Source organism: Oreochromis aureus, linkage group 9, assembly GCF_013358895.1.
Source record: "Oreochromis aureus strain Israel breed Guangdong linkage group 9, ZZ_aureus, whole genome shotgun sequence".
NCBI lineage: Eukaryota > Metazoa > Chordata > Actinopteri > Cichliformes > Cichlidae > Oreochromis > Oreochromis aureus.
The window spans coordinates 22,922,504-22,949,420 of NC_052950.1; the positions used below are offsets into that span (position 1 = coordinate 22,922,504).

The 26,917-nt window shown below is 40.4% G+C and overlaps 1 protein-coding gene across 1 annotated transcript in view; it reads right to left on the reverse strand.

The window, feature by feature from the left end:
- Positions 1-3,356: 3,356 nt before the first annotated feature.
- tmem108 (transmembrane protein 108) overlaps positions 3,357-26,917 on the reverse strand; it is a 58,810-nt gene continuing 35,249 nt past the window's right edge. The window contains exons 3-5 of the mRNA XM_031751678.2: positions 9,910-11,127; positions 8,682-8,833; positions 3,357-5,849 (exon numbers count right to left, since the gene is read on the reverse strand). Of these exons, the coding sequence (XP_031607538.2) occupies positions 5,733-5,849; positions 8,682-8,833; positions 9,910-11,127 (1,487 nt within the window). The 3' untranslated portion in view covers positions 3,357-5,732. The remainder of the gene's footprint in view (positions 5,850-8,681; positions 8,834-9,909; positions 11,128-26,917) is intronic.

Below are 26,917 nucleotides of genomic sequence, written 5' to 3' on the forward strand. Positions count from 1 at the left end.
TGTATCCACATAATAGTAATTATAACTTGCTTGGATAAACTGATCAGCCAATTTATTCCTGGAAAAATTAAAGTGGCAAAATTAGAAATGAAGATAAAATAATGAAACAAGTAGTGCTATGATTCCACTGAGACTATATCACAATGGATCGTATATTTTAACATTTTTTTTTTTTTTCTTTCAGAATAATAATTTGGACAAAATAAAAGTGTGTGTTTTTGTCAAGGAGCAAACCAGATCTGGACTCAAACACAGGAGTAAAAGTTTTACAGGTTTATTGAACTCACAAAAAGTCAATAAAGATGAAATAATTAATTGTTTGGTGTCTTCTTTCTGAGAGAAGCAGGCAGGTGATATCCAGAGACTTTCTCCCACACAGACTTCCACTGCACGTGGCGAGGGAGCATCTGCACAGCAGAGAATCATTTAAGCCCAAAGATAAAGCTGAATTTCTCACAGACTCAAACACACCGTGCATGCTGAGCCACATGTGCTCCCACTACCACAGCAAGTGCAACAACCCGGCAATTTATTCTGGGAACTGTTCCACCTTAAGTAGTCGCTGAGTAATCATCAGATTGCACACAGGTGAGTGATTGCTCAACAGCTTGCAGGTGTGCCCTGCCAGCAGAGGACACACAAGAAGGCTCAGCCTCTGAAGCAGAATTACAAACACACACCCCCACATGCACAGACAGAGCGAGATGGAGAGAAATGTAGGTTGGCACAGGAGGACGAGGGGACCATGACAGTTTCTTTGTTATGAAGATTTAATCATTCTGAAAATTACTGCATTTTCAAGCACGTCCTGAATGCAGATAACATGTCGTCGCATCCCTTTTAGTTATAGATAATTCAGATAGGAGAACTGTTCTGGAAGTTGTCAGAGTGTTTTTAAGAAAGAGGCTATTTCAGCTTCACAGGACAACACAAACCAGCTCCAACTAAACCAACCAACAAAACAACAAACAGGTTCTAAAGAAGTACACAACTGGCTTTGTTAAATGTTACCTTCAAAATGCATACAGTCACATCTTTAAAAAGACAAAGCCAAACCAGACTGGCCAACAAAAGGAAGAGATTAAGGTGGGCAAAAAAGACAAACCCAAGAGGCCTTTACTCCAGAAACTAAACTAGCCAACAGTTTTCAGCTGTCCTGACATGAGCCGTGAATGATTGATTATTCTTTTAATGTGCTGAGCCTGCATTAGGTAACACAGTCTACTGCTGGAAAACCGTAATGACCGTTTCTGGGTCTCTGATATGCCTACGCAGAATAATTATTAATGAGTTATGATTCATATCTACAGTTATTGTTATGGTAATTTGGGGGCTTTGAAATGTTCCCTTTCCTTTCACATCAGTGTTTTTTAAGGTTTTTGTGTGTTTTTATTTGTGACTACTGAGAATCGCTGCATCTGAAAAGCTGGGATGCAGTTCAAGATACAAATAAACCAGAACGCAGAATTATTTAAAGCTTGTATTAAAAAATGAAAAATGTTGGAAGGACAAAATATCAACTTAGAAGTTTGTTTGTTTTAAAGAAATTGGGTCATTTTGAATTTGTTGCCAACAACAAGCTGCAAAAAAGTCACATTGTGTCTTATTCTAACATTTTATAGTTAAAAGTTTTCAAATTATTGCTTGATATAAGATTTCAGCTTCTCAACGGATGAGAAAGATGAGAAGAAATGTCAACTTTTGACTTGGTTTTTATTTTATATTAAGCCAAATGGGTGATCAGGGTCCATTGTTACCTGGACTTTTTTACATTACCACAAAGATAAGCTGTATTGTTTTAATACATGCAGAAAAGGTGTGATTAAATGTTTTTAAGCCCTTGATTTGAGATTGATTTCTTGATTTTAGGTCAGCAATCTAGGTGTGCCGAGGACACAACGAAAGCTCAGAGGGAACAGAGCTTTTGCCTGTGACAGTGGTGGATCTTAGACAGGCTTCTTCACTCTCCACTTTTTAAAACCTGTCTCTTTTCATTGGCAAGAGTGTGAGAGTAGATTTTTAATTGTCCCTTTGGTCAGTACTTGCTGATTTAAAGCACTTTATGAATAAAGTTAGCTTGACTTTACTTTTCTTGGCAGAATTGGTTCATTTAAATTGATTGCTTTTCTGGCACAGACTCGGCTTTTAAAAATAGTCCACACATTTTTAATAGTGTTGAGGCTGGGGCTTTGGGGAGCCTATTACAGAAGCTTAATGTTAGCCTTCTTTATATATTGCAGAACCAGTTTTTATGTGTGGTTCACTCAACAGTGTCCAAGTTTCAGCTGTTTAACTGCTGATTTGGGGTGAAGTTGAAGAATTTGGAGGTAGTACTACTCCCAATGTCCAGTACAACTGGTAGCAAAACAGCCCAGGAGAATAATGTTACCACCACCATGCTCAACAGCTGAAAGCCTCACCTTTAATCCTCCAAACATACATTCTTGCCATTGTGGACAAATAGCTCCATTTTTGCTTTATCTGACCATAAAAATTTTCTCCAGAAGTCATTTGGCTTGTTCATGAGGGCAGCTGCAAATTTCAGTCAAGTTTGAAGGTGATGATTTTGGAACAGGGGCTTCTTTTTTGGTTGGACAGTGATGCTGGTATTCCAGCAGTTCCCAGTTCATGGCAGACTTGTGCTTTGCTGGTTCATGGGTTGTTCCTGAACATCCTAACCAGTTTCCTCTTATCTAAGGATGGCGGTTTGGGTCTTCTTCCAGACTTCGGCAAAGTGGCGACACATCCAAATAACTTGCACTTACATACTTGGCTCCAGGAGACCTTCCCAAGTTGTGTAAATATATAATTCGCCTTTTAAACTTTTCTCCGAGTTCTTTGGACTCAGTATTGATTCAGTATATAATCTCAATATTGCTCAATCCAGTGAGTGCTGTCAAAAAAATCCTTTTTATTTGGCCAAGAGAAAGCACCACCTGTAGTAAATAATGCCTATGTGTATGTGATCTTCTAACCCCAATTTTATATTAAATATCAGTAATGATTAAAGTTATGTTTTCCTTTCAAAAACAAGGATATTGAAAAAACTGGCAAAACAATTAGTCATTAATTTATTTACAAAGACTTTCTACAAAGCCAACAAATGGGTGAATAACACTGACTTTAAATTAAGCTTCCTCTCAGCAGTAAAGCAGGCTTGTAAACAGATTACCGAACTGACGTCAGCATCCCGAGCCAGAGGTCACTTGACCAGATGCAGCACCGGTGCACAAAGAGAAAAATCCAGCTCGCTGCCTCAATGGATGTGCTGTGCTCGGCAAGACTGTTTACAGTGCGCGTTGCATAATCAACAAACAGGTAGCCAGCTAACTAGTCAGAACAAATGAGACAGAGTAATCCATGGGGGTTTTTTTTCCCATTGTTTTATTGCTCAGCAGTAAAAAGTACAGTGTGTATACTACAGTACAAAAAATACATAATGTTGAACACTGCTCCACCGTGCCACTGAACATTTTTGTAAAATATCCACTTTTTGAGCGTGCAAAAAAACAACAAGCCCGGCTGTGAGCATCCAATGCGGGAAATATCAATATGTTTAGCTGTGTTGTTCGCCATCACCTCTTCACCCGGTGATCTCAGAACAACATCATACAAAGCGGAGAATCTTCAGCGACAGTAGAGGCAGACAGCATTGATTACTGAATAAAACTGCAGCGATGCAAAAGTAAAAACAAATGACAGAAGGACCACAGATTTAATAATGAAACTAAATATCCAAACGGACTGTTGATTAAATCGCCTCTGTACGTGCTCACAGCATTCTTCATTTGTCTCAGTATATTTTTTTATTTTTTGTTTTTATTGCCTCTAACACAACCTTTGACACAGTTTGCAATACTGGATAAACACGCCGTTTATGGAGGGAGACACTTACAGTAGCAAGGGTGGTAAAAATGTTTCCTACAGCAGCGAGGAACTCTTTCTCGCACATGACCGGTAGCCACTCCACGATATGCACGAGAGACAAACAGACGGGACAAACGTACAGAGGCACACACAGGAACGGACGCACAAAAACTGAGCTGAACGTCGCACAGAGTCTCGCTCAAACTTTAAAGTAACCGTGACATTTGGTTAAAGGGGCGGCACGTCGCAGCTCGCCTGCTCACACGCACGCTTCAGTGCACCTACATGCACACGCATACTGATATATAAAGGGCCAACTTAAGGAATTAAGACATCTATGTGGTCCCTCTTCGGAGAAGCTGGTGACGCATGAGGGGGAAAGGCCGTTTTAAGTCCGCTCCATGTTTATTGAGAGCTGAAAGCTGCTATTCAAAAATGCTGGATGCTGGACTCCACATCGCCCAAAGACCTGCTCAGACTGACCGATAAGATCCAAGCCTGTATTTATCAAACTGCCGATTGATAAAATTCACCTAAAAACGAACTGCAGAATTGGTGAAAGTGTGTGTTTCCATGCTATCACTGTCTGCTGCACACCACAGCTCCGGTCTCCACTGTTTTTGTCTGTTTTTCTGAGGCTAAGGTGTTTGGATTCATCATCCATGCACTGCTGCCTGTGTCAAAGCCCCTTAGCTGCTATATCATTCCTAGGATGTACCTTAAAGTGTAGCAGCTGTATACCTGATTTCATCTAATGTTTAAATTTCTGTTTAGAATAATATTTTTTTTAAACCAAACTGAATCAGTGAATTCATAAAGGGCCCAGCTCCCAGAAACATCTTTTCACTTTAGAGAGTTTTTATTGCTTTGCTTAAACTGTGACCATGAAGTTTAATTCTTACTTTCAGAATAGAAACATATTGACTCTGCAAATTAATTTTAATGTTTTATTTTATGTATGTTTAATAACCAGGATGCCACTACAGCTTTACACCGTCCCCTCAGACCTCCTAGTCCTCCCGGTGCCTGGCAAAGCTTGTCTGTCTCTGTGTTTTAGCCCTGTGATTGACTGGCTCCAACCTCTCAGTGAACCTACGCTGGAAAAATGGCCAAAAAAATAGATGGATGTTTAATCATCTTCTTATTTAGAAAATTACCAGATAAAAGAACATAAATTTTTAATATTAAAATGTGCTGTACTGGGTAAAATCTTGCAGTTGTCGGGTCAATCTGTGTATCTGACTAGTCTGAGCAAACTGATCATTTGAAAGCCACTCTTAAGGGTTGAGTCATTTTAATGCCAGTCTTTACTTTTAGTTCTAAATGATCACTTTAGTAAGTTTGACAAATACAGGCTCAGATTTCACAACCATTATTCCTCCATATATCCCTGCCTCTCCTCCCCCCCGACTTATCTAGGTGCTTATTCAAGTTCAACAGGCTATAAGTATTCAGGGATTGATTTTAAAGGAAAGTTAAAATTACAAAGAACAGCTTGAATCTTTTTTATAGCACATGTGTCTCTCTCTAAAGCAGATTTCGTGTGGCAACATCCACAGTGCACTCACCATCAAGCCACTGCAAAGAAACAAAACCACATATACTCTGTAATTTTATAAAGACAATAAAAACCTTTATCACAATTAAGCCTTTTGTAGAAAATGTACATCAGAAAAATACGCAGGTGCATCCTCGTAGTAAATAAGCGTCTGTTTACGCCGCTCTTCTTTCAGGTTGCTCTTTGTGTTTGTGATATACAGTATAAAGTCAAAGTCTCTGAATATTTACCACATATATAAAATAGACAAGAACAGCAGGGGAAGAGGAGGACGAGGATCCGCACAGCTTCTCGCCCCTCTGTGTCTCTATATGGCAGAAGCTTTGTCTCTGTTGATGAAGAGGGTCTCCTGGCAGAAAGGGTTAACCAGGACCACGCTGCTGCCGCTGTAGTCTCCATTAGGGGGTAGACAGGTGTCATGATCCTGCAAGAGCACATGCACAAAATAAGACGTAGTGAAAAAAAATGAAAGTAGGTGTAACTGTTAAACAGCAGCTCTAATTCATGATTCACGCTTCGGGGCTCACCGTTAGCGCACACTCTACTGTATCTGAGTCGCTCTACAGGCGACGAGCAGCAAGTTTAGCGTGGAAGAGGACAGAATAAAATATGGGTTTTGTGCACATCAGGGCTTTTAAGGAGATGGTGAACAAAGATATGTGAAAAAAGCTCAGTGATCAGAGATACAAAGGGGAGGTGGTGGGGAAGATGTAAGAGCCTCACAAGTGGAGAAACAAAAAGGGAGAGGTGACTCAGAAGAAGGCAGCAGAGGGTGTTAATCTAAGTGTGCTGAGTGATGGTGAGTCAGCAGTAATGAGGTGGTGCAGGAGGTCGTTGTGAAAAAGTCTTAAAGGGCTTTTTCATCCAATCACATCGAACTACAGGAACACCATCATCATCACCATCACCATCTTCAGGTTTACAATCATTTCTGTCATTTTCCTACAGCACCAGGGAGGCTACAGTACGAGGCTTCTGCTCTACGGACACGTGTAAACAACACCTGAGTGTCACCAAGGGCATCCTACACACGATCCAACCTCAGCTTCCCTCTCCTGACACCTCTGACAGGCAGCAAAGGAATGCAAATTGAGGAGGAAGAGGAATAAAATAAAGGAAACACACAGAGAAGATAATAAACATGCAAAGAGAGCAAGCAATGGTGCATAAAAATATACGGTTAAAAAGAATAGAGGGGGGAATTTGCACAGTATAATATGCCTCTGTTATATCCCATCTTTTCCAACAGATGGCGCTGTCATGCACCTAAAAACAAGATATTGCACTTTCTGCTTTGAGCTGGACTAGCCTACAAAGCCTTATGGATTGTTTTCCTCAGTTTTGCATACATATGAATGGGTTAGTAAAAAATAAAATAAAATTGCATGCTGCCTTAAAGTTTTCAAACCCACTTTAAAAAACACACTGATTAGGGGAATATGTGTAAAATTATCATCATTAAGTGCAAAATATTTTTAATTAGTGGGAGACAGTAGCTAGAAAATGACCTGGTTTGCAGATTTTACAGTGTAAAAGCCTTATATCACTTTATTAAAAACCTGGGAGCTTCTGGCGTGGAGCGTGATATCAGATATAATGATTTGCAGAAGCAAAGAGGATACACAGGATTCAAGGAGTTTAAACTGTCAGATAAAAATCTTAGGTCAAATATGTTGGACATCTTATTATATTTATAGGCAATGTCTGACGAATTATAGGACAGCGAGTTCACGGAAACTTCATGTAGCTTATGGACGACACCGTGAGGTCAATACTGAAGAAACCAGATTGTTTTTATCTTGTTTTTGTGATATATGATTTGTTTTGTTTCTATGGACTATAAGTCTGGAATGAATAAAGACTGAATTCATGCCAACGCACTATTTTAAACAAACTAATAATATAATACAGATGGGAACAAGATGATTTTACCAATCCCAAAGCTACTTACAGCAAAAAATAAGTGGGAGTACATGTGCTGAAGGATTAAGCTGTGAATTTAGTGAATCAATGGAAACGCTGCCAATTAGTAGAATTTCTTGGTTCAGAAGATTTCTACCAGAGCTCAAAGCGACATGAGAATTAAAGAGACCAAAGTTTAGCTTGGATTATCCATTTGTTCACAGCAAAACATAAAATACGTAACATGATGGAGAAGGAAAGATATGGAAGACATGTTATTTACCACAAGACCATGATACAGAACCTTTAAAATGAAAAAGCAGACCTCATCAGCTGCTGGTTTATTGATCTATGAAGCCTAAATGTGTTTTTCTGTTCTCTAAAGCAATTTTTTAAAATAATATAAACGCATCATTGCTTCAAAGATTTCTTTATGTAGTCAAAAATCCTCAACCAGACCAAAAACATTATAAAAAAAACAGCTCAGTGTCATTTTATTAAATACACATATGTGAAAAACCCGATCATTAAATTTCATCATTAAATTATTATCCGTCTTTCTGATAACTTGAGAATGACTGAAGATCTTTGATCTTTCTTAAGGTTTATTTATTGATTATGTTTGACAGATTTTTGTCTTTTATTCACATTTTTTTGTCTGCAGTAATCTGAAGCACCTGCAGTGGGTCGCACCACTCATGTTTATGAAACACTGATCTTGGCTTATTAATGCTTTTCTTTTAAACAGATTTAAATATAATGAATGCTTGTTGGATGCCTCAAAAATATCAGAAAATTAACTTTAATTTTTAAATCTTTGGATTTTTATATACTGGTTTCTATCTTTTGAGCATGCACAGACCGATATTATTGATAAATATAACTAAAATGATGCATCACTAAAAGTTTGCGGTCTTGTATGTAATTAAACCCACTCAGCTGAGGTTTATTAATTACTAATACCAAGTTACTAATAATGTATCAGTAAAGACTACTCAGTATACCGACACTGAAGCCAGTCTTTGAGATTCAGTTGCTGCTGTAAATTTAAGTGAATACTTGATGTGAAGAACTGTCTAAGAATCAGATGCCCTGAGGGGAAATTTGTCTTTTGCTTGTTCCAAATAGCATCCTCGTTAATCGCAGCGGCACAGCGTCATGCTCAAGTGGCTTCAGAAGGCCTCGGGGCTTGCTGACAGGGGAGATTGGACATGGATCCTCTTGTTGTTTCCATACTCATTAAACGCATTCTGCTGACCGATAGCGAAACATCAAGTAAATGTGCAGCCGCTTTAAGTGTGTGCGGTGCAGAGCAGTAACAGAAATGCAGCCTAACAGTGTCAGTAGTTTGTACCTCACTCTCCAGAGTGTGTATCTCTCTGGGCAGCTCCACGGCGTGCCTGCTGAAGTAGTCCATGGTGATGGCGTTGTTCCAGTAACTGAGGTTGTTCTCCTGACTTGACGACTTCTTCTTCCTCCTCATGCAGCACACAGTCAACAGCACAGCTACAGCAGGCAGAGGAAAAAAACAGGCTTAGCACAGAAACGGGAATAGCTGCTGCTTCAAAAAGCCTCTGAAATCACCCACACCTGCTGCTCGGCAAGAGGCTGTCATGTTTCAGGACAACGTGCTGCAGTTGGAAATCAATACTGCAAATTCTGAGCTGCCAGTCGTTCGGTGAAAATATACGAGAAGGCTTTCAGGAATCACAAAGTAAAAGTACTTCATTTTCAACGGACTGGAGTGCACAAAATTATATTTTGCCTTGGGTGGAATGGCTTTTCACCGGTGAAAACTTTTTAAACCAAATTAATTTCATAAGGAACGGCCCTGAAGTGTAACTGGAGGCTGTCAAAAGGGATTCTGGGAAATCTAGGAGCTGACTGAGACAAATGAAGACAAGAAAAGTCAAAACTTAAGAATGAATTAAACTCACTTCAGAAATGTAATAAGATTACTAATAACGGTTAAAATATGCACGTGTTATAACAATGTGATTTACTTGCTACAATATAAAATACTGTGACCTGGTGCGGTGTCATTTAAGGAATTTTTTTCCCAATAGTGAGATGGGAGGATTAACACATAGGCTGCTGCTGAACCATTTAGGGTTAAGCACATTAAAAAAAACAAAAAGTAGAAGATGTCACCTTTTAAATGATTTTCATGCAGTTTTTCTTAAATGTTTTAACTATGGCATGCGTAAGCTTAAATTGGATGAAAGAAGGTGGAAGCTAAATCGATAAAAAACCCTGCCCTAACAGGGAACAGGTCACTGCAAGCAGGTGAATGTAAAGAGGTTAAATATGAATCTCAAGCCACAACCAAACAAGGGAAACCCGCTAACTCAGACATGCCTATCTAACTAAGGGCGTTTCCCTTTTTCTTCCAACTCTTTATGTGAAACTACACTGTGGCTTCTGTGGCTTCTTATTTAATATACAAGTGTGAAGGTGGTATAAATCTTGTCCTCTAACTCTCTGCAGTAAAGCAGACGAGTCAGATTCTTCAAATACCAAACCATTTCTTTCAGACAGAATGTGACTCTCTTTATTTTCCAAGCTGCTCTGGTTTTACTTACAACACGAGGACACGAGCACACTGATGGCCAGCACGATCCACACAATGGCCATCCTGCTAAAGCAGATGTCCTTTTGGGATGACGTGGAGTCGATAGCAGTGCCTGGGATGTGGCCAGGTGTCGGGATGGTGATTGGCAACTGTGTGATCTGGAAGTTCCCGCTGGTTGTGGAAGTGGGCTCTGAGCTGTTTGCCTGCTGTTCCATCTTGACTGATGTGCTCTTGGAGAAATGCTCCCCATATGCAGTTGCAGTTGCATTCCCTAACAGGTCAGTGCTGTTACCTTGAACAGAACCTTGAGACTGACTTTCCACAGTGGTGATGTCGTTCGCTGCAGTGCGAGTGGCTGGCGTGAGTGTTAAATTCTGTGTTGTGACGCCCGTCTCGGTGGACAGGGTGCTGGACGCAGTGAAAGTTTGATTCTGTGGTGGGCTCTTGACAGTGACAACCAACTGAGCAGTGGGGGGCTCGTCCACTCCATGCACCTCGCGAAGGGTGATGGCGTGGTGCGGGGATCCTACAGCATGCTTCCTGAGTTTCAGGCCTCGTGCAGCATCAGCATCGACTGAGAGTGAAGAGGGGGGCTGCAGGCGTGGATCATACCACTGCCCGAGTTCCTCTACACTCAGCTTCTGAGGCCCTGTGTGGTTTGCATCGAGTGCATCCCCTTTGTCTGCTCCAGAGAGGGACGCAGGTGCCAGGGGGCTCGGGGCCCCTATAGCAGCAGATTCCACATCTATATTTGGCATCTCTGCATTAGGAAATTTAGGACTGCTGCTGCTGCTGGCCTGGTTAGTGCTGACTGTAACTGGGTTATGGGCCCTGACCAATTTGTGCATGAGACTTCTGTTTACAACATCAGAGCTGGGCTCTTTGGGGTGATTCACATGACTGCCAGTGCTCACAGTGTTTGGGGTGACTCTGTCATAACTGGGAGGATCCTCACGAGCTAAGTTGGAAGTTTGGGCAAGCCGATGCAAGTGTAAAGGGGGAAGAGCAGCCGTAGGAAGGAGGGCATTTGTGGGTTGCATGCCTTTGGGTGACCATTCCCCGCTACTCGACCCGTCCTGATGCCAGTCTAGGGGTGGAGGTTTGGGTGAGGTCAGGGGGCTGCTGTGTGTGACTGCCATGTACACAGAGTCCTGGGGCGTATGGCTGAGGTACAGCTCCTGTGCTGATGACACCAGTCCTGCTGGCAGTGCTAGGAATGCTAGAACACCTGCAGAAGCAAACAGAATAACACAGAAATCCTTTTTAGTCTCACGAACTCTTGATTGTTTCCTGTAAAGTTGATTTTTTAAAACGCTTTTCTCCCGTGCATTTTGTTTAGCAAACCTAGATGAAGCTGCAGCCCTGCGGCTATAACTGACTGCTCGGCGAGACGTGTGGCATTGTCTTGCATTCATTATGCTCCTTAGCCTTTAATCTACTGAAGCATTGCGTGTGTCAGTCACCTAGTTTAACTAGATTGCTTTATTAACTGCATTATTCACTAGAACAGCGCTACTGCGTGTATCTGTGCATAGATAAGGTGGCAGCTGGGACGGAGAGGATGCTCCTCTCTTTGGATGCGCAGTTCTCTTGTAATAAAACAGCAAGATACAGCTGCAAATAATATTCTTAGCAATCCAGTTTCTATAAATTTTCTTGTTTAAAGCAAGACATCAGGAAAAAAACAGGTTTTCTCATGTGTAAGTCATTAATTTGTCCTTTCAGATGACATTTAGAGTTTATTTTTTCACACATTTACCATTGGACAGACACACAAAATACCCGAGTAACCAGTAAAGTACCATATCTATTAGTTAGTTCATTAGTTAAAACTTGGATCCATAATTTGTTTTTTTATGGAGGGGTTTGCTTGTTCATGTATTAGTCAGAGCCAGATTTATAGCACATTTTATTCCTAAATACATGGACATATATATTGCTCTATGAAGTGTTAAAAAGAGATATTAAAAAATCCCTTCTGTATAAACCTTTGAGTTTAAAATGTCAACAAGCTGAAACTAGAATTTTTAACCTTACTTTAACCAAAGTTTATGGGAAATTATTCACTCTGGTACATTTAAATATATAAGGTCTCATTTGCATATTTAGACATGACGTTTAAAAAAATAGAAAAACAGTAATAGAAAAAGATGATTTTATCATAAAGGAAAAATGCTTACTCCGTTCACCTCTTACAGCGTCCTTTGTCATCATAAAATCGAGTCAACAGTCAGATGGTGAAATGTGTCTTGTTAATAGACATAATGACTTCTAATGATTTTCCTACAATTAATACAGTAGATTGATTTATGACAGTCTCAGTGTCAGTATTGCCTACTTAAAATGCTAAAGCCATCTCTAACAGCCTGACAGATTTGCTTTCTCAAGCTCAATCCCGTAAGGAGGCTGCGTAGTGACAAGACATTAGCAGGTGCCAGTGGGGAATAGTATTATCTAGACAGCTAGAAAGTCATAGAGGGAGGAATGTGAAAGGGCTTATTAATTTCCACATTAACTCTCTCCTCTCCACCCCTTATTTATACTTAATCACAACTAATCCGACACATTAGCAGAGTTCCCACTGTGTAGAGTCTATACATTCAGACAATAGACTATGCAACAATAAATATCATCTAAATTCTTCTCTGGTATACAGTCATAGCACAAAGAAAGCACAACACCTTCTTCAATTTGAAGGTTTTACATATCAAGACATAATAAAAAACATCTTGTCCTTAGCTGGTTTTAAAATTAGGTAAATACAACCTCAGATAAATTACAAAACAAGGTTTAGGTTTGCAAAGTTGCATCTGAACAAACTACAAGACTTCTGGAACAAAGCCCTTTGGATGGATGAGACCAATGTGGAGACGGCTGGCCAGCACCACATTAGCCAAAAACCAAACACAGCTTATCGGTACAAACACCTCATACCGACTGTCAAGCACGGTGGTGGAGGGGTAATGATTTGGGCTTGTTTTGCAGCCAAGGGACCTGGGTGCCTTGCAGTCATTGAGTTGAAGTCCTCCATATAGTTAAGTAAGTAAGTAAGTAAGGAAAAAATTATTTATAATTTTTCAAGACAAGAATCACAAAATGTTTCACAAAAAAAAAAAAAAAAAAAAATTCCAGGGCATTTAAAACAAAACAGACAAAAAGTAAACCAAATGCAATTCACAGATCCACAGAGTCAACAGATCTCAGACGTTCCAGGGAGTTTTTGCTTAGACTTATAAACAATGAATTACAGTATGCTCGGCTCAATGCACAATGCACAGCAGCAAATCTGCAGAAAGGATGAAAAAAGAAAAGAATCGAAGTGCCGTAATGGCCAGTCAAAGTCCAGACCTCTACCTGACTGGAATGCTGGGAACTTTAGAGACAGTAGAAAGTACATAAACAAATGCCTCCAACTTACTGAAGCTATGGTGTACAGGAGAGCGGGCCAAAATTCCTCTACTACTATGTGAGAGACTGATAAAGTAATACAAAAAAGAATTACTTTAAATTACTCCTGCTAAAGGTGCCTCTACAAACTACCGAATCATAAGTTGTGTTTAGTTTTTGACACACTGCTTCTCCAGTTTGTCTTCGTTATTGTTAAATGAATATGACACGGTGTGATATGTCATCCGTGGTTGATCATCTGAGGTTTATTTACCTTATTTTAAAATCTGTTAAGGACTAGATTGACTATATCTTGATCATTAGGAATGAAACAGGATGATTTCTTTTTAAAAAGACTGCGGGTTAGTGTGTTTTAGTCACAGTTACTGAAATAGGGAAGCGATTAAGTTAGTCTGACACCAACTACTGGCTTATTGCTTCAAGGTTAAGACCAGCATTACTTAACATTTATCTTAATGACAACAAATGCCACAAACAGGCCATTAAGCAGTGTGACATCACTTTTCAACTTCTCAGGCCTGTCTGTGGCACTTGGGTCAAATGTCATTCAGTCCTTCTGATGTCCAGAGTAGGAATGTCGAAAAATTCCCTAAAACCACTAAATACTAAAGAAATAGTGTATTCAGTGGAGGCCATATATTTATTTGCTGCTGATAAACTGGGGTTTTATGTTGTTTTGTTTTTTGTCATTAATAAGAAAGCATGTCAGTTTGTTTTAGAGGCTCATTTGAATGTTTTTACCAGTTTATGTACAAAAATCGAGTGCTGTGACCCACTCGAATGAGCTCTATCAGGCTTTAGTGGGATCAGATTTGACTGATTACACTAACGTGCAATCATTAAAAATCTTTTATGAAAAGCTGGCTTAAAGATTAGATGGAAAAAAGGAAAATACAATATATTTATTTTGTTGAAATCTTATTCAAGTCTATTATAACCTTACTAATATGCAACGGTCTTGCTGATGACAAATGAAAACCTCAACAAATACAAATGGACAGGGAAAGAACAGCATGTGTACACAGGCAGAGCTGTAGACCCTCAAGCAAGTAAATTTGAGGTTAATTCATTTTAAAAAAATACCTCAAAACACAGTCATGAGGTACTAATATGACTGAGAGGTTATGGCCATCGTTAAGGAGCAATGGAAAAAGACAGAAACAGAAATCTGGATAGAACGTACAACAAAGAACTGCAGTAAAAGATCGAAAACACAATATTAGTAGTATAATTTATTCGCCACAGGAATATTTTTTCCATTTTCTTCCACGAGGAGTTTAAAATACACTCGGGCAGAACCCCAAAGCACTGACTATTTAAACTCAGCCTCTGAATCATTAATCATATTCCTCCATACTCAATCACACAGACTTGCAGGAGAGAGGGTCCAGGCACTGCCTTCCATTAACCAGGTCTGTCACGTCTCTAATCCACAGAGCCCGCTCCAGACCAATGTCTGGGGAGACAACACGCGGGGCCATTGTTGATTTATGGATGCTGTTTTTTTCTCAAATTATCTTTTAAGCAGGAGGATAAAACGCAGCCTGTCAACTGTAAGGTGTTTAGTCTTTTACTGATGCTGGGTAATGTGAATCGTGTGCATATTAGGACAAAAATCAACCTCCGAAACGAAGCCGAATGACTGAATCGGGACTGAATAGGGAGGAATTAAATAGCGACTCCTTGGATAGGAAGGTGTAAGATGTCTCCGTGCAAACTGAAACCACGTAGATGCAAGAAGGCTTTAAATAAGGAGATAAAAGAGGTAACAGAGGCCGATTAAGAGAGAGGATGTTTATCATGATGGGGTCTGGCTTGAGTCATACCTTCAATCAGTACACAAGCCTGGTTGTCACAACCTGGCAACCTGACACTCTGCTGCTGAATAAAACATAGCGTCCTTTTACAAAGTTATGTCAGAAATGAACAAACTAAATGCACTGGCACAGATTCTCCCGGCTAGTTCAGGTGATCAGAAACCCTGCATAAAACATGGGCTTCTCTGATCTGTAACCAACATGGAGATTAATATTCATTTAGGACTTTGCAGTTTAGTCGAATTATATTTTATTAAACATCACATCTAAAATGTGAAAGGGCAAAAACTGATTTTTTTTTAAGTTAGCATGCACTGATGTCTGACTGCCCAAATATTAATTAGTGCAGGACACAAAATGAGGTCAACGTCAACCTTTAGATTCTGTTTTAGAGGCGTGGAGATTTATGATTTATTAGCTTTTCTGAGTGACGCTCTTTCTGACGTAACCCTGACATTTACTTTCATAATTACTGGGGATCAGTATGCTTTTACACTGGCGGACGCTCATATTAAACGTGGCTAAAGGTTCAAATATTAAGGTCAGTGTAAGCAGACCTGCTGTAAACACTCTACACTTGGCTCTGTATGACGTCAAAGAGAGGATTCCCTTAATGTCGTCATGTCAGGTGCACAGCTCTGTCCTCCAGTGAGATGCAAAGAAAGTTGTCTTAAATAGATCAGGTGGCCAAAGAAGGCAGTAGACATGCTCCTTCCTTCCAATTCTGTGATGTTGTGAGATGAAAGAAAAAAACATTACAGGACTCCTTCAAGGCTCTCTAACTGAAATTAGTTTTGTGGCAAGGTACTTCAGTGGCTAGCACTACTGCCTCACAACAAGAATGTTCCTGATTTGAGTCTGTGGCCTTCCTGTGTGGTTTGCATGTCCTCCCTCTGCCTCCATAGGTTTCCTCCAACAGTCCAGAGAAAATTAGGTTAACTGGTGATCCTAATTTAGCCATCGATGGGCAGAATCAGAGCTCTGGATGGTGCAGAGAAATGATACGTGCCGGAGAGTTTCTCACCGAACCAGAAGAAATATAACTCAATAAAAATAAATAGATTTATTTGGGGTGACTGCATGAAGAGTCACTGCTGCTGAGTTTCTTTGAAATACATTTTTTGAACACCACAAGGCAACTTCAATTTAGTGGCATTATATTTAAAAGAAGACAGGCATCTCCACAACAGTTATCTCCAGATACCCACAAATATCAAAACTGGACAGCTAGCAACAAAACAATTCAAATAGTGCCAGAGGCCAGAGGAAAACAGATATTTGATTTTGTGAGGAGCAGTCCCCTTAAACTTGATAAATAACCCTGTGTGCACAAGGTAAAAACAGTTATGAGACCCCCATGGCAGATAACTTATGCAATAACTTACGCTATATTGTGGCTGAAGCTTTGCCTGTGCATAATTAATACATTATTATGAATGAGGTAGTGGTTTATTATATTGTAATACTAAGAAATCAATGGGCAGCCACCAGAAAGGCTTTACTGCACCTCGGCACTGATCACTGAATCTGCAGGTCTCTGCAGGAGGAATTCTTACATTATACAGTCCGTCATTCTGCTTTGATGGCTGCTGCCAAACACGTCGGTCAAATACAGTTTAAATCTGGGGATGTCCACAGCACACTCATCAATCCATTCTGTGCTCGGGTTAGTTTGCAGTGATCCTCACAGCAAATGAGAGCCAACAGGTCCCCTCATTGTTGACTGCTTTGGATTTTTATGTTTTTTAATTTTTTTATGCAGTATTGCGTAAATCAACTTTCTTATTCAACAGTGGTGTGTTTGTGGTTTGAAAAAAAAAAAAGAGCTGAGAAATGCGATGAGGAGCACCTCCAACTTCTTGCAGATTGCTGTATCCCTACAACTGACTCTTCTGTGTTCAGCTGAAGACTAAAAGCAGCAACAGTTAAAAAAGCATACAGAACGACACAGCATGGCTGAAAGAAAATGTCGGCACTCCAACTGATGGTTTAGCCTTACTGGGCAGATTTAATAGGAATAAAATAAATGGAAGATGGTGACGGGGTAGTATGTCCACTCCTTTCTCTCTGAAATAGACTTTATGTGCAATGCACCCTCTGACGTCTACATAAACCCAGATTGCACAGGAAAGTCACGTGTTTAAAAACAGGAAATATAATAATATAATAATTGAGTTATTGTGTTTTCTGCCCTCTGCTACACCTGCATCTTCATTTTTTTCCTGAAAACAGGAAATTCATCTATTCCTGACCTGTACAGTCTGTGTTGTTGAATTTCTGTGTCTGCAGTGATTACATCTACCTGCTTGTTTTTACACATACACTGTGCTGCACACTGAGCCAAATGGGTGTAATTTATCACGACGGCTGTGTGTCCGGCTGATGGAGAGAGAGTGTGAGCAGGCAGAGAGCCTGGCCTGGCCTCCACAAAGACACATAGAGGAGAAGCAGAGGCGCGGGGTATTAACAAGAGAAATTATTGAAAAGACCGGGGAAGTAACCTGAGCTTCACAGACATCCATTACTGAGTAGAAGCACTGAAAAGAAAACGAGAATACGGAGTGGAAGGACGGGAAAAAGCGTGGAAAATGTGCATGAGCGGGCCTGATCGTGCACATTTTCCTGGGTGTTTGATCATGCTAAGACGTGGACAAAAGCAAAAAGGTTAGACATGAAAAACTGAGCTGGAGCAGGGCACACAGAGAAGCATTTGTCATAGTCAGCGGCACCCGTTTACTCAGCATGATTTTTTTTCCCTTCCACCCTTGTGCATGTTGGCTGTTTTCAGTCTGACATGATATTTTCTCGCAAGCACAAAAACACCCACAAAAGGAGTCAGACCACTTTCAGTGGCGATGATGAAAGAAGGAGTGAGGAGGCGAGTGAGGAGTTTGAATCTTCGCTGGTGAATTGAGGCTCTTTCTCCTTTCACGAGGAGGAGGCACCAACCTGTTGCCTTTGCTATCTATGTCACTCAGCCGATCACCATCAAGAAAAGCACATGCTAATATCACGAAGACAAATAACGCCCGGCTAAAACTGAAGCGAGACTGTGCCCTCGTTTATTTGACTAATGGTGTCAACCTGTTTTCCATTATCAAAGCGCAGAGGCAGAGAGGGAGGGAGGGGCAATTTATGCAAGAAAACCTGCTGAATTAGGGCTCTTTTGAGTGCATAGGAAAACCGGTGACATTCGCTGAAGTCCTCCATTGACGCCACGAGGGACATCAATAAATCATGTCGCAAAGCAGGCTCCCGTGCGCTGATCCAAAGCAGGCTTTGTCCCACTATTCATTCACAATTAGACTGAGAGGCCAAAGCCTCTGACACCGAATCTAAAGTTACACTGTGATAACCTAACATTTGCTCCTGAAGCTCAGGAATCCTGCCTTATGTTTTGAAGCCACTCATAAGCTAAGACTTCAATCCCATGGAACAATAATCTTCAGGTGCAGTGCATCATGAATCTTCCGGCTTAATCAATCATACTGGTGCACTTGGTGTGCGGCATGCAGGCTATCAGTGCTTATGCACTAGCCTGGCTGCATGATCAATCCTAAAGGGGGAGTGGGGGCTACTCGCAGAGGAGGCTGGGATATTTATCTTTCTTTCCAGGGGTCACCTCCTGCTACGTGCGACGGAGAACAATGTGGCTGTGACGTGTACGGCGACAATCTGCCTATGAAGCGGGTTCTGGAGGCAGGTTGGTTGTGCCGCATCATCAGTGGGCAGCTGCCAGTGCCACTATTCGAACTGGAGGCTCTACAGGAAGCCAAAAATAGGAGCTGCAAAATCATCCATCAATAAGGCTCGTGAGTCGTGGTTTGTCAGGCTGTACTTCTGAAATCCTTCTGTTCTGTCATCTCCCTGCTCAGCAGCATAGCGGGGAGTAACAGAACAGTATACGCAGGGAACAAAAAGCCTAGATTCAGTGAGAACCTAGCCAAGGTCAGGTTTAAAAAAAAAAACGAACTGCAGTGCAATGATAAATCCTGCATTAAGATAAAATACCTGACAGTACATTTTCTGTCTATTTTTGCCTTGGGTGCTGTTAAAAATAACTGTATAAGCAGTCTGTCTGTTATCCAATAGAAAAATAATTTGGGTGTAAACTGAATCCTTAGTTAATCAGTTAGGATAACATTTATTGATACCAATACTATTTTAACTTCATTTCAACTTTTCTGTCAGAAAACGTTTTCTGTCTCTAAACAAAGTACAAAAACGAACACCTGTGAAGTGATTTGTGACTCTCAACCCTTTATTTAATCCTTGAGACGAAATAGATGAAAAATAAATATAAATATCAGCTATTTAGATTTCCCACATAACATCACGTCACAGACTATTTTAGCTCCAGACTGTGGTGGTTCTAAAATGTCTTATATAGACAGTAGTTACCAAAATTATTAGATTAGAAAACTGTCAAAAACTTTGACAAAACTGAAAATTAGATTTTTATTTATTAGTTAAATAAAGAAGTGAATTCATCTTTTTATACCCAAATATTGTGCTTGATTAATTTCTGAGAAGTCAGAAATTAACCGAGCACAATATTTAACTGCTAAAACTAATTTTTCTCTTCAGGAATGCAAGTAAATAACTCTAATTTGACATCTTAATAAAAATAATAATAATGTGCTTAACTGTACTATTTACAGGTATTTTTTTTTTTTTTTTTTGTAAAACTGTAAATTTCAGTATTCATTTATAACTACAATATTTATATTTTTCCATTAAAAGTATAATTTCCTACTAACCCTACGTGTGGCTTAACCATCACAGAAACATCAAAAATATTCCTAGTTTGTTTCATTTCCAGCTTAGATAGCAGCTGTTTTACTTCAGAATTTCAAGAACTTGGTACATTTCAAAGGTTTTACTCCTTTATAAAAACCTCTTCAGAGCTTCTTGGCATCAATTAGAATAAAAAAGGTTGAGGTGACACGTTACATGTCGCTCCAACAGGCCGATGACACGTGCACAGTGCTGTGCAAGGCGGAAGATTACCCTCTGATGGCTCTGTGATGTACACAACTAGACCCAGTGCCAGTTTAGTGGATTTCATCCACCTCTCTCATTCCTGTCATTTATTAAAGATGGAAAATCATTTACTGTCACACCGACAGCTACTATAGGATCACCAGTTACACTGACAGGTATCTTTGGACAGGTTCAAACCTAGAGACTTCCGCTGTAAGGCAACTGACGCACCACTATGCTGCACAGCTATTTGTTATATTGGGTAATTTAACTACACTTTCTACCTTCTCTTAGTTTAGTCCAAGGTAAATGGACTGTAATTTATTGTAATTTCCAATATTCACCCAGGTAAACATCAGAGGGTACTTGGCGTTTAATATCTTGTCCAAGGACCGTTTGACCTGAAACCCCGGGGCTGTTTCTGAGGTTCCTCCTTAAAAATGACAGGCCCAAAGTGAATCAGCTATTTGTCTGCGATTACAAACTCTGTGTAAACTATATTGGTATCAAAATAAAGCTGACACTTGTGAGACTTCATCAGCGGTGTAAGCATCACAGCAGAGGCCATTGTGTCAAAGTAACTGAGGATAAAACACAGAAACGTATAAAGGAGTTTTTCCTGGCTTGGTCTTTTATAACATATAGCCCTCTTGAAACTTTGATGCAGTAGATCCTTTGGGGTTCAATAGGTTAATACAGAATTTGGGAGCTGGGGATTGAACTACCAACCTTCCTAATAGTAGGCAACCTATTCTAAACCCTAAGCCATCATAAATGACAAGACTGTGGGGGGCAATGGGTGGGAGCTCTGTGGCTGGAACAAATAGAATTACTTGCACTATTGCACACTATCCACACATCTGTTAACCTACTTTTATTTAGAAAAACAAAAAAACAACAACTTCAGAGCAATTTCAGATTCTAAAGTCGACTTCTACAGTCGATTGTGCATAATTAGACTAGACTAGATTAGACTAGATAATTAGTCTTGATTAGACTTTATAAAAAAAAGGTAAATGGACTAGTTCTTTGCTAAATAATGCTTCTCTACTCAAACAATTTAAAGCACTTTATACAACATGCCTCACTCACAAGCACTTTTTTCTGTCATCCACACATTCACACTCTGATGAATGCAGCAGAAAGCAGCACAGGGTTCAGTATCTTGCCCAAGGATACTTAGGCATGGAAAGTGGAGACCGGAGCACTCTGGGACAGAACAGCCAACTTTCCAATTAGTAGATGGCCTGTTCCACCTCAGGAACTACAGGCTAAACCACAGGGAAAGTCACAAAAAGTCACACAAAAAGTGACAATAAAAGAGTATTGGTACCAATTTTTGGTACTTTCACCCACTTGTGAACAATTCCCTTGGAATCATAAGTTCTTTTTAATAAAGCTGAACAAGCAGCAAAAAGAGAGCCGTTGTTTTTTGTATTCAAATGTTTTTTTAATACATGTAAATGAAGTAAGTTTATTACAACCTCCGCGTGTCCTAAATAGTGACTAAAAGCTGAGATATCTCTTTTGCTTTATAAGAGGTACAGCAAATGTTTTCATAAAGTGTTGTTAGTCAGAAATAATGCCCGTGCTGCATTAACAACCATAAATCCACAAGCAGATTGTTTCTTTGTGATCTCACTGAATAAAATCATTAACCAAAATGTCTGATATGCAAATGTACAAGAACTAAAGGGAATTACTGTATGTCCATTATGTCTCGTAGTCTAATGGGATAAACATGCTGAACCGCTGGTTTAGAAGCTCCAAATCACTAAACCACAGCCCATAATTAAAGATGTCCTCCTCACCGCCCAGCCGACCCTCCGTGGATCATATTTAGCCTCATTTATGCTAATAAAAACTACTCCACGGTAGCAGACAGCCCTCTATGGGATTCCCCTTCAATCCTCTGGGGCAAACGAAGATGGCTTTATCTGCAGCTCTCATCAAAATACCAATGAGCCCATATCACACCAGGCCAGCACACACAGCACGGCTCGTCTCCCCCAGTATAAAATCAGTCCGTATCTCAACTTTTGAGGAATAAAAGCTGACAGAGCCGAATCAAAGTAATCATAAAGCTTAAGAGGAAAGTTTTGTTAAAGGTAATCCAAGCCTTTAATTTAAAGCTTTGACGTGCTGTCACAGAACCACAGAAACAGATCGGATCCATCAGCTTCAGGCTGATAAACCCTTTATCAGCCGAGAGCTGTCTGACTAACTGCTGCTAAGATTGGATTATCACGCCTGGACAGCAAGCCATCAGCCCCGACTGACTTCAGTGGACCCACTGCACTTCTGTAACAGTTTCTAGTAGGCCTGCTGTGGTACTACTTCAATGTGTGCCACTACAGCTGCTACCATTGGTTACTGTACCTATGATACCACCAATATCTGCATTAATATAGTTGGTAATAATAAAAAACAAATAAAAAATAATAAAATAGAGTCTAAAAGCTCCTCTGTGATTACTTTTGAATTTGACCAAGCAGCAGCCTCTGAAGTTTAAAACGTTGGAGTTAAAAGTGGCCTAAAGCTCCAGAAATGAGAATATATTCACAGAAATGTTGTAAGAAAAGTAAAGATCATTCCCAAAAGAGTGCTTACATTATATTAATAGAAGACAATAAGCATAAAAAAACTGTGATGAGTATTGCTAAAGCATATAGTTAGAGCTGGATCAGGTGACCCTGAATCCTCCCTTAGTTATGCTGCAATAGGTGTTTGCTGCTGGGGGATTCCCATGATGCACTGAGTATTTCTTCTTTAGTCACCTTTCTCACTCACTATGTGTAAACAGACCGCTCTGCACTGAATCATACTTGCTATTAATCAGTGGCTCTGTTCGACAGCATGTCTTTTATACTGTCTTCCTTCTCTCTCCCCAACCGGTTGCAGCAGATAGCCCCGCCCCTCAATGAGCCTGGTTCTGCCGGAGGTTTCTTCCTGTTAAAAGGCAGTTTTTCCTTCCCAATGTCGCCAAAGTTCTTGCTCATAGGGGGTCATATGATTGTTGGGTTTTTCTCTGTATGTATTATTGTAGGGTCTACCTACAATATAAAGCGCCTTGAGACGACTTTTGTTGTGATTTGGCGCTGTATAAATAAAATTGAACTGAATCTTGAATTTCTCATAAATGACTGGACTCCTTTTGTGATTCTACCATATGACAAAATGCCGGCACAAATCATGGTTTAGTCAAGAATTGCCATGCACCAAAAAGTGAAAAGCAAGCAAAAACAACAAATAACAAACAAACCAATGAAAAGAGGTTCGTTAGCGCATTTAGAAGTCATGAAAGTTCACCAGAGGCTTCAAACCACATGTAATAACCGGCAGGAAATCACTTGGATCAAATAAGATAAGATTATTTCCATAATCCCAGCGAGAGATGACATCCCTAATATAGCCATCTCACACGCACAGCTCCGGGTGTAAGTACAGATGCTCCACCCACCAGCTTTGTTTACGAGGGGCAGCCAATCAGAAGTAAGTTGGCTATAAAAGGATGAACTGTGAATTATGCAAAGCGCTGATAGTGGAGTAGCCCAAGAATAACAAAGTGGAGCTGGAAATCAACATAATAAGGCCCCTCGGAGACAAGCTTAAGATCAAAATCGATCTGAAGTCTGTTTCATAAATGAGTGGAGCGGCTCAGCAGACAGATGAAATTGGGGTTGCACTGGGAACCAGATTGCAATCAGTGAAACGGAGTACAAGGAGGTATTTTAGAAAAACAAACCGCCACAGTATATAAAATTCCAAAGGAGAAAAAATGCTGAAATACTCACTAAATGCTAATATCCTTTTACTGCATCTATTTGTCACTAATAATGCTGCAGTCCACCTCCTGCTGCCGTTACACCTCCTTCTACCCTTTAATATGTATGGTATTTCTATTCAGAGTTGCACTGAGACGTTTTCAAAATGTTTTTTTTGTTCTGCAGCCCTCCTTTGTATCCGCAAGACACTTTCTTTCACACAAAGGCAAAAAAAAGGCACATGCCATGAGAGGAATCATGTGCCTAAAGCTGCTCAGTTAATCAGGAAAGCCACTCATTTTAGAATTAACATTTCTGTGACTCACAATAGAAGCTAAAACTTAGTATGACCATTGAATTAGCTTGTCAGTTTGAATCTGTGTGAAAGGGCCTTTCCACTGTACTGCTGGGAAGCCGTTTTTATTGCTACAGCTGCTAATCTCGCTCGTGACTTGGAAAACAAGAAAAATCCCGATATTCTTTTGGAACGACATATGCGTGCGTATAAATAAAGTGGCATCTTTACAGTAGCACAAACAGCCAAATTCCTTTGGTTTGCTTCTGGGTGTGTCCCAGCAGATAGACGAGGCACATCCTCTGGGACCTGTGGGACGGTCCTGGAGAAGGCTTCGATATGGGCAGGGCGGTGGAGAGGCGGAACAGGGAGGTCTGCAGATGTGGGCTCAGAGATAAGCGGCAAAGCTTGGGTAACAGGATAATGGCTTCCTGTTTGAATTTGAATTGTTTGTCAGGTTACAGGAGCTTTGAACGGGGACGTGTTTATCTGAGAATCTGGCGGAGAGAGAATGCGAAAACAAGAACAACAAAGGGTCCTTTTGCTGTTTACTGGGATAACGATTTAGCTTCGCCGAGTGTGACAGCAGCACCGGACCTGACAGGAAGACGAGAGATTAAACAGGAAGTTGTCTGGAATCTGGGCAGAGCGCTGAACAGCAAATCTGCAATTACATGACTCCATTAGAGTCACAGACGCTAACAGCGTCTTCGAGAGAATTTTGGCATATTCACTTTGTTAGTGGCTTTATAAAGATGACAAAGTATCCAACAGCACATTTCAAAAATACAAGACAAGAAGAAGTCAGATGGGAAGATTTCTCAAGCCCTGTGTACTCATTCACACATCGCTCCAACTGGCCTTTTCAAATTTTTATTTATTCTAGCTTTGGAGGCAAAAACTCAATTTTCTAAAACAAATTGTGACTCTCAGTTGTTTCAGATGTGTTCTTTCAGTACAACATGGTCATAGTAAGTAGTGCTGATAAAACTTCCTTCTCCGACACCCACTGTCCCGTTATAATATGGGATCATCTGTCCCAGTTCTTCTCTATCTGAAGCATCCCTGTTCATGCCTGCAGCCTTGCGATGTTAAGGCACATCTGTCTCCAGCAGATGGCTCATCCAGAGAAAGAAATGAGAAATTTCTCTGTACTGCACAGATGCAGGTGGGTCTCTCGTCTCTGCACACTTGATTGGGGAAACTCTAATGGAAGAGTAATGCGCCCGAGGAAATTCAGGGCTGGACTCGATCTCCAACTGAATGCATGACAGCAAACTGAGCTTTAGATTTACCAGGACAAATTCAAAAATAAAATCCACACAAAGCTAGTCGACAACTTCAACTCAAACTTCTCCTTTTCAGGTTAAACTGCTGCGGGGTGACCTCCCTCCACCTCTGCACCAGCTTAAAGCACTCAGCTCACAGCGGTCTAGTCCAAGTTTATCACTTCTGAGGGATTGAGGCAGATTTGTCAGACAGCCTTGGGCTCCAGCGCCCTGAGGTGGAGCTTGGGGGTGAATACCAGATATCATCAGCCCTTTCAGCTAACAGTCCTGGAGCCTAGTGGGTTTCAGTGTGACCAACATGTTCCATATTCATGTGACATTCTGTGGCGGTAGCCTGCCAGAACTTTGTACATCGGCTCCCAGAGCCTTGATCCTATCCTGTGAATTTAAAACAGCACAGACCTAAACTATGACAATAACTAAGGGGATCCAGCACTGTATGTACAGCATCTGATGTCCACAAACAGGGGATCCCTGACGGAATGGCCTTCAGCTATAGAGGAATTTATATAAATAATTTTCTTTTCTTTTTGAAGGTAGGTTGCCAAGAGACGCAAGACTTAAAGTTAGAGAAATTATGAAAACACTGGAATAATTCACTGGCAAGCGATAAAGAAACTGCACTCTGGTAATTACCAAATTACAACAGCTAACATCTGGAAAACTTCTCTGAACACTCCAATATAACCAGCTTGGGAATAGCAGCATAGATATAAACTGTATATCAAAGATGGACGTAGCCCCCTTGACATTAACTGTTGGTTGGTGAATTAGAGTTTTAAGGATTTTTTGTGTAAATTCGCATTTGCCACATTGTCCACAAGTCCACATTTGGATGAAAGGGTGAAGTGGTGATGAAGTTATCAGCTAACACCAGACTCCAGACTATATAGGGGCATTACACAGAAATGAATACATGTTAATTAGTGGACTGGACTGCTTCTTGTATAATGCTTTTCCACTCTTACTGATTGAGTATCTCGCTCATGGATGCTTCGACATGCAGACCAGAGAAGTCTGAGAGTGACCTTCTGATTTTTGTATGCTACTTGGTGGTAAGATATAAATATTCAAAATGATATTTTGAATGCTATTTCAATTAAAAAGGCTCCAAAAGGCTCCAACAGCAAAAATAAAGTGAAGGAGTCAAATTCAGTCACTTGAGCGGTGATGTGACTGAGCAGAGAGCCCCCCCCCCCCAGGCCGGTGTGTAACAGTGGCTATACCCATCTGTAATTTATAGAGGCTGTAAAGCTTTGATACACTTTCAAAAAATTAGTCTTTTTTGTGAACATTCAATGTGCGTTTCTGCTGTAAAGTTGAAAATTTTAACATGGGAGTCTATGGGGAGAGCCTCTAGTGCCCGCTCAAGGAAGTGCAGCTTTAAAATGGCTTAATTTTTCAGTCCTCTAGGTTAATGCTTGACTCCAAACCATTTTTTGCTTTCATTTTATCTTCACCT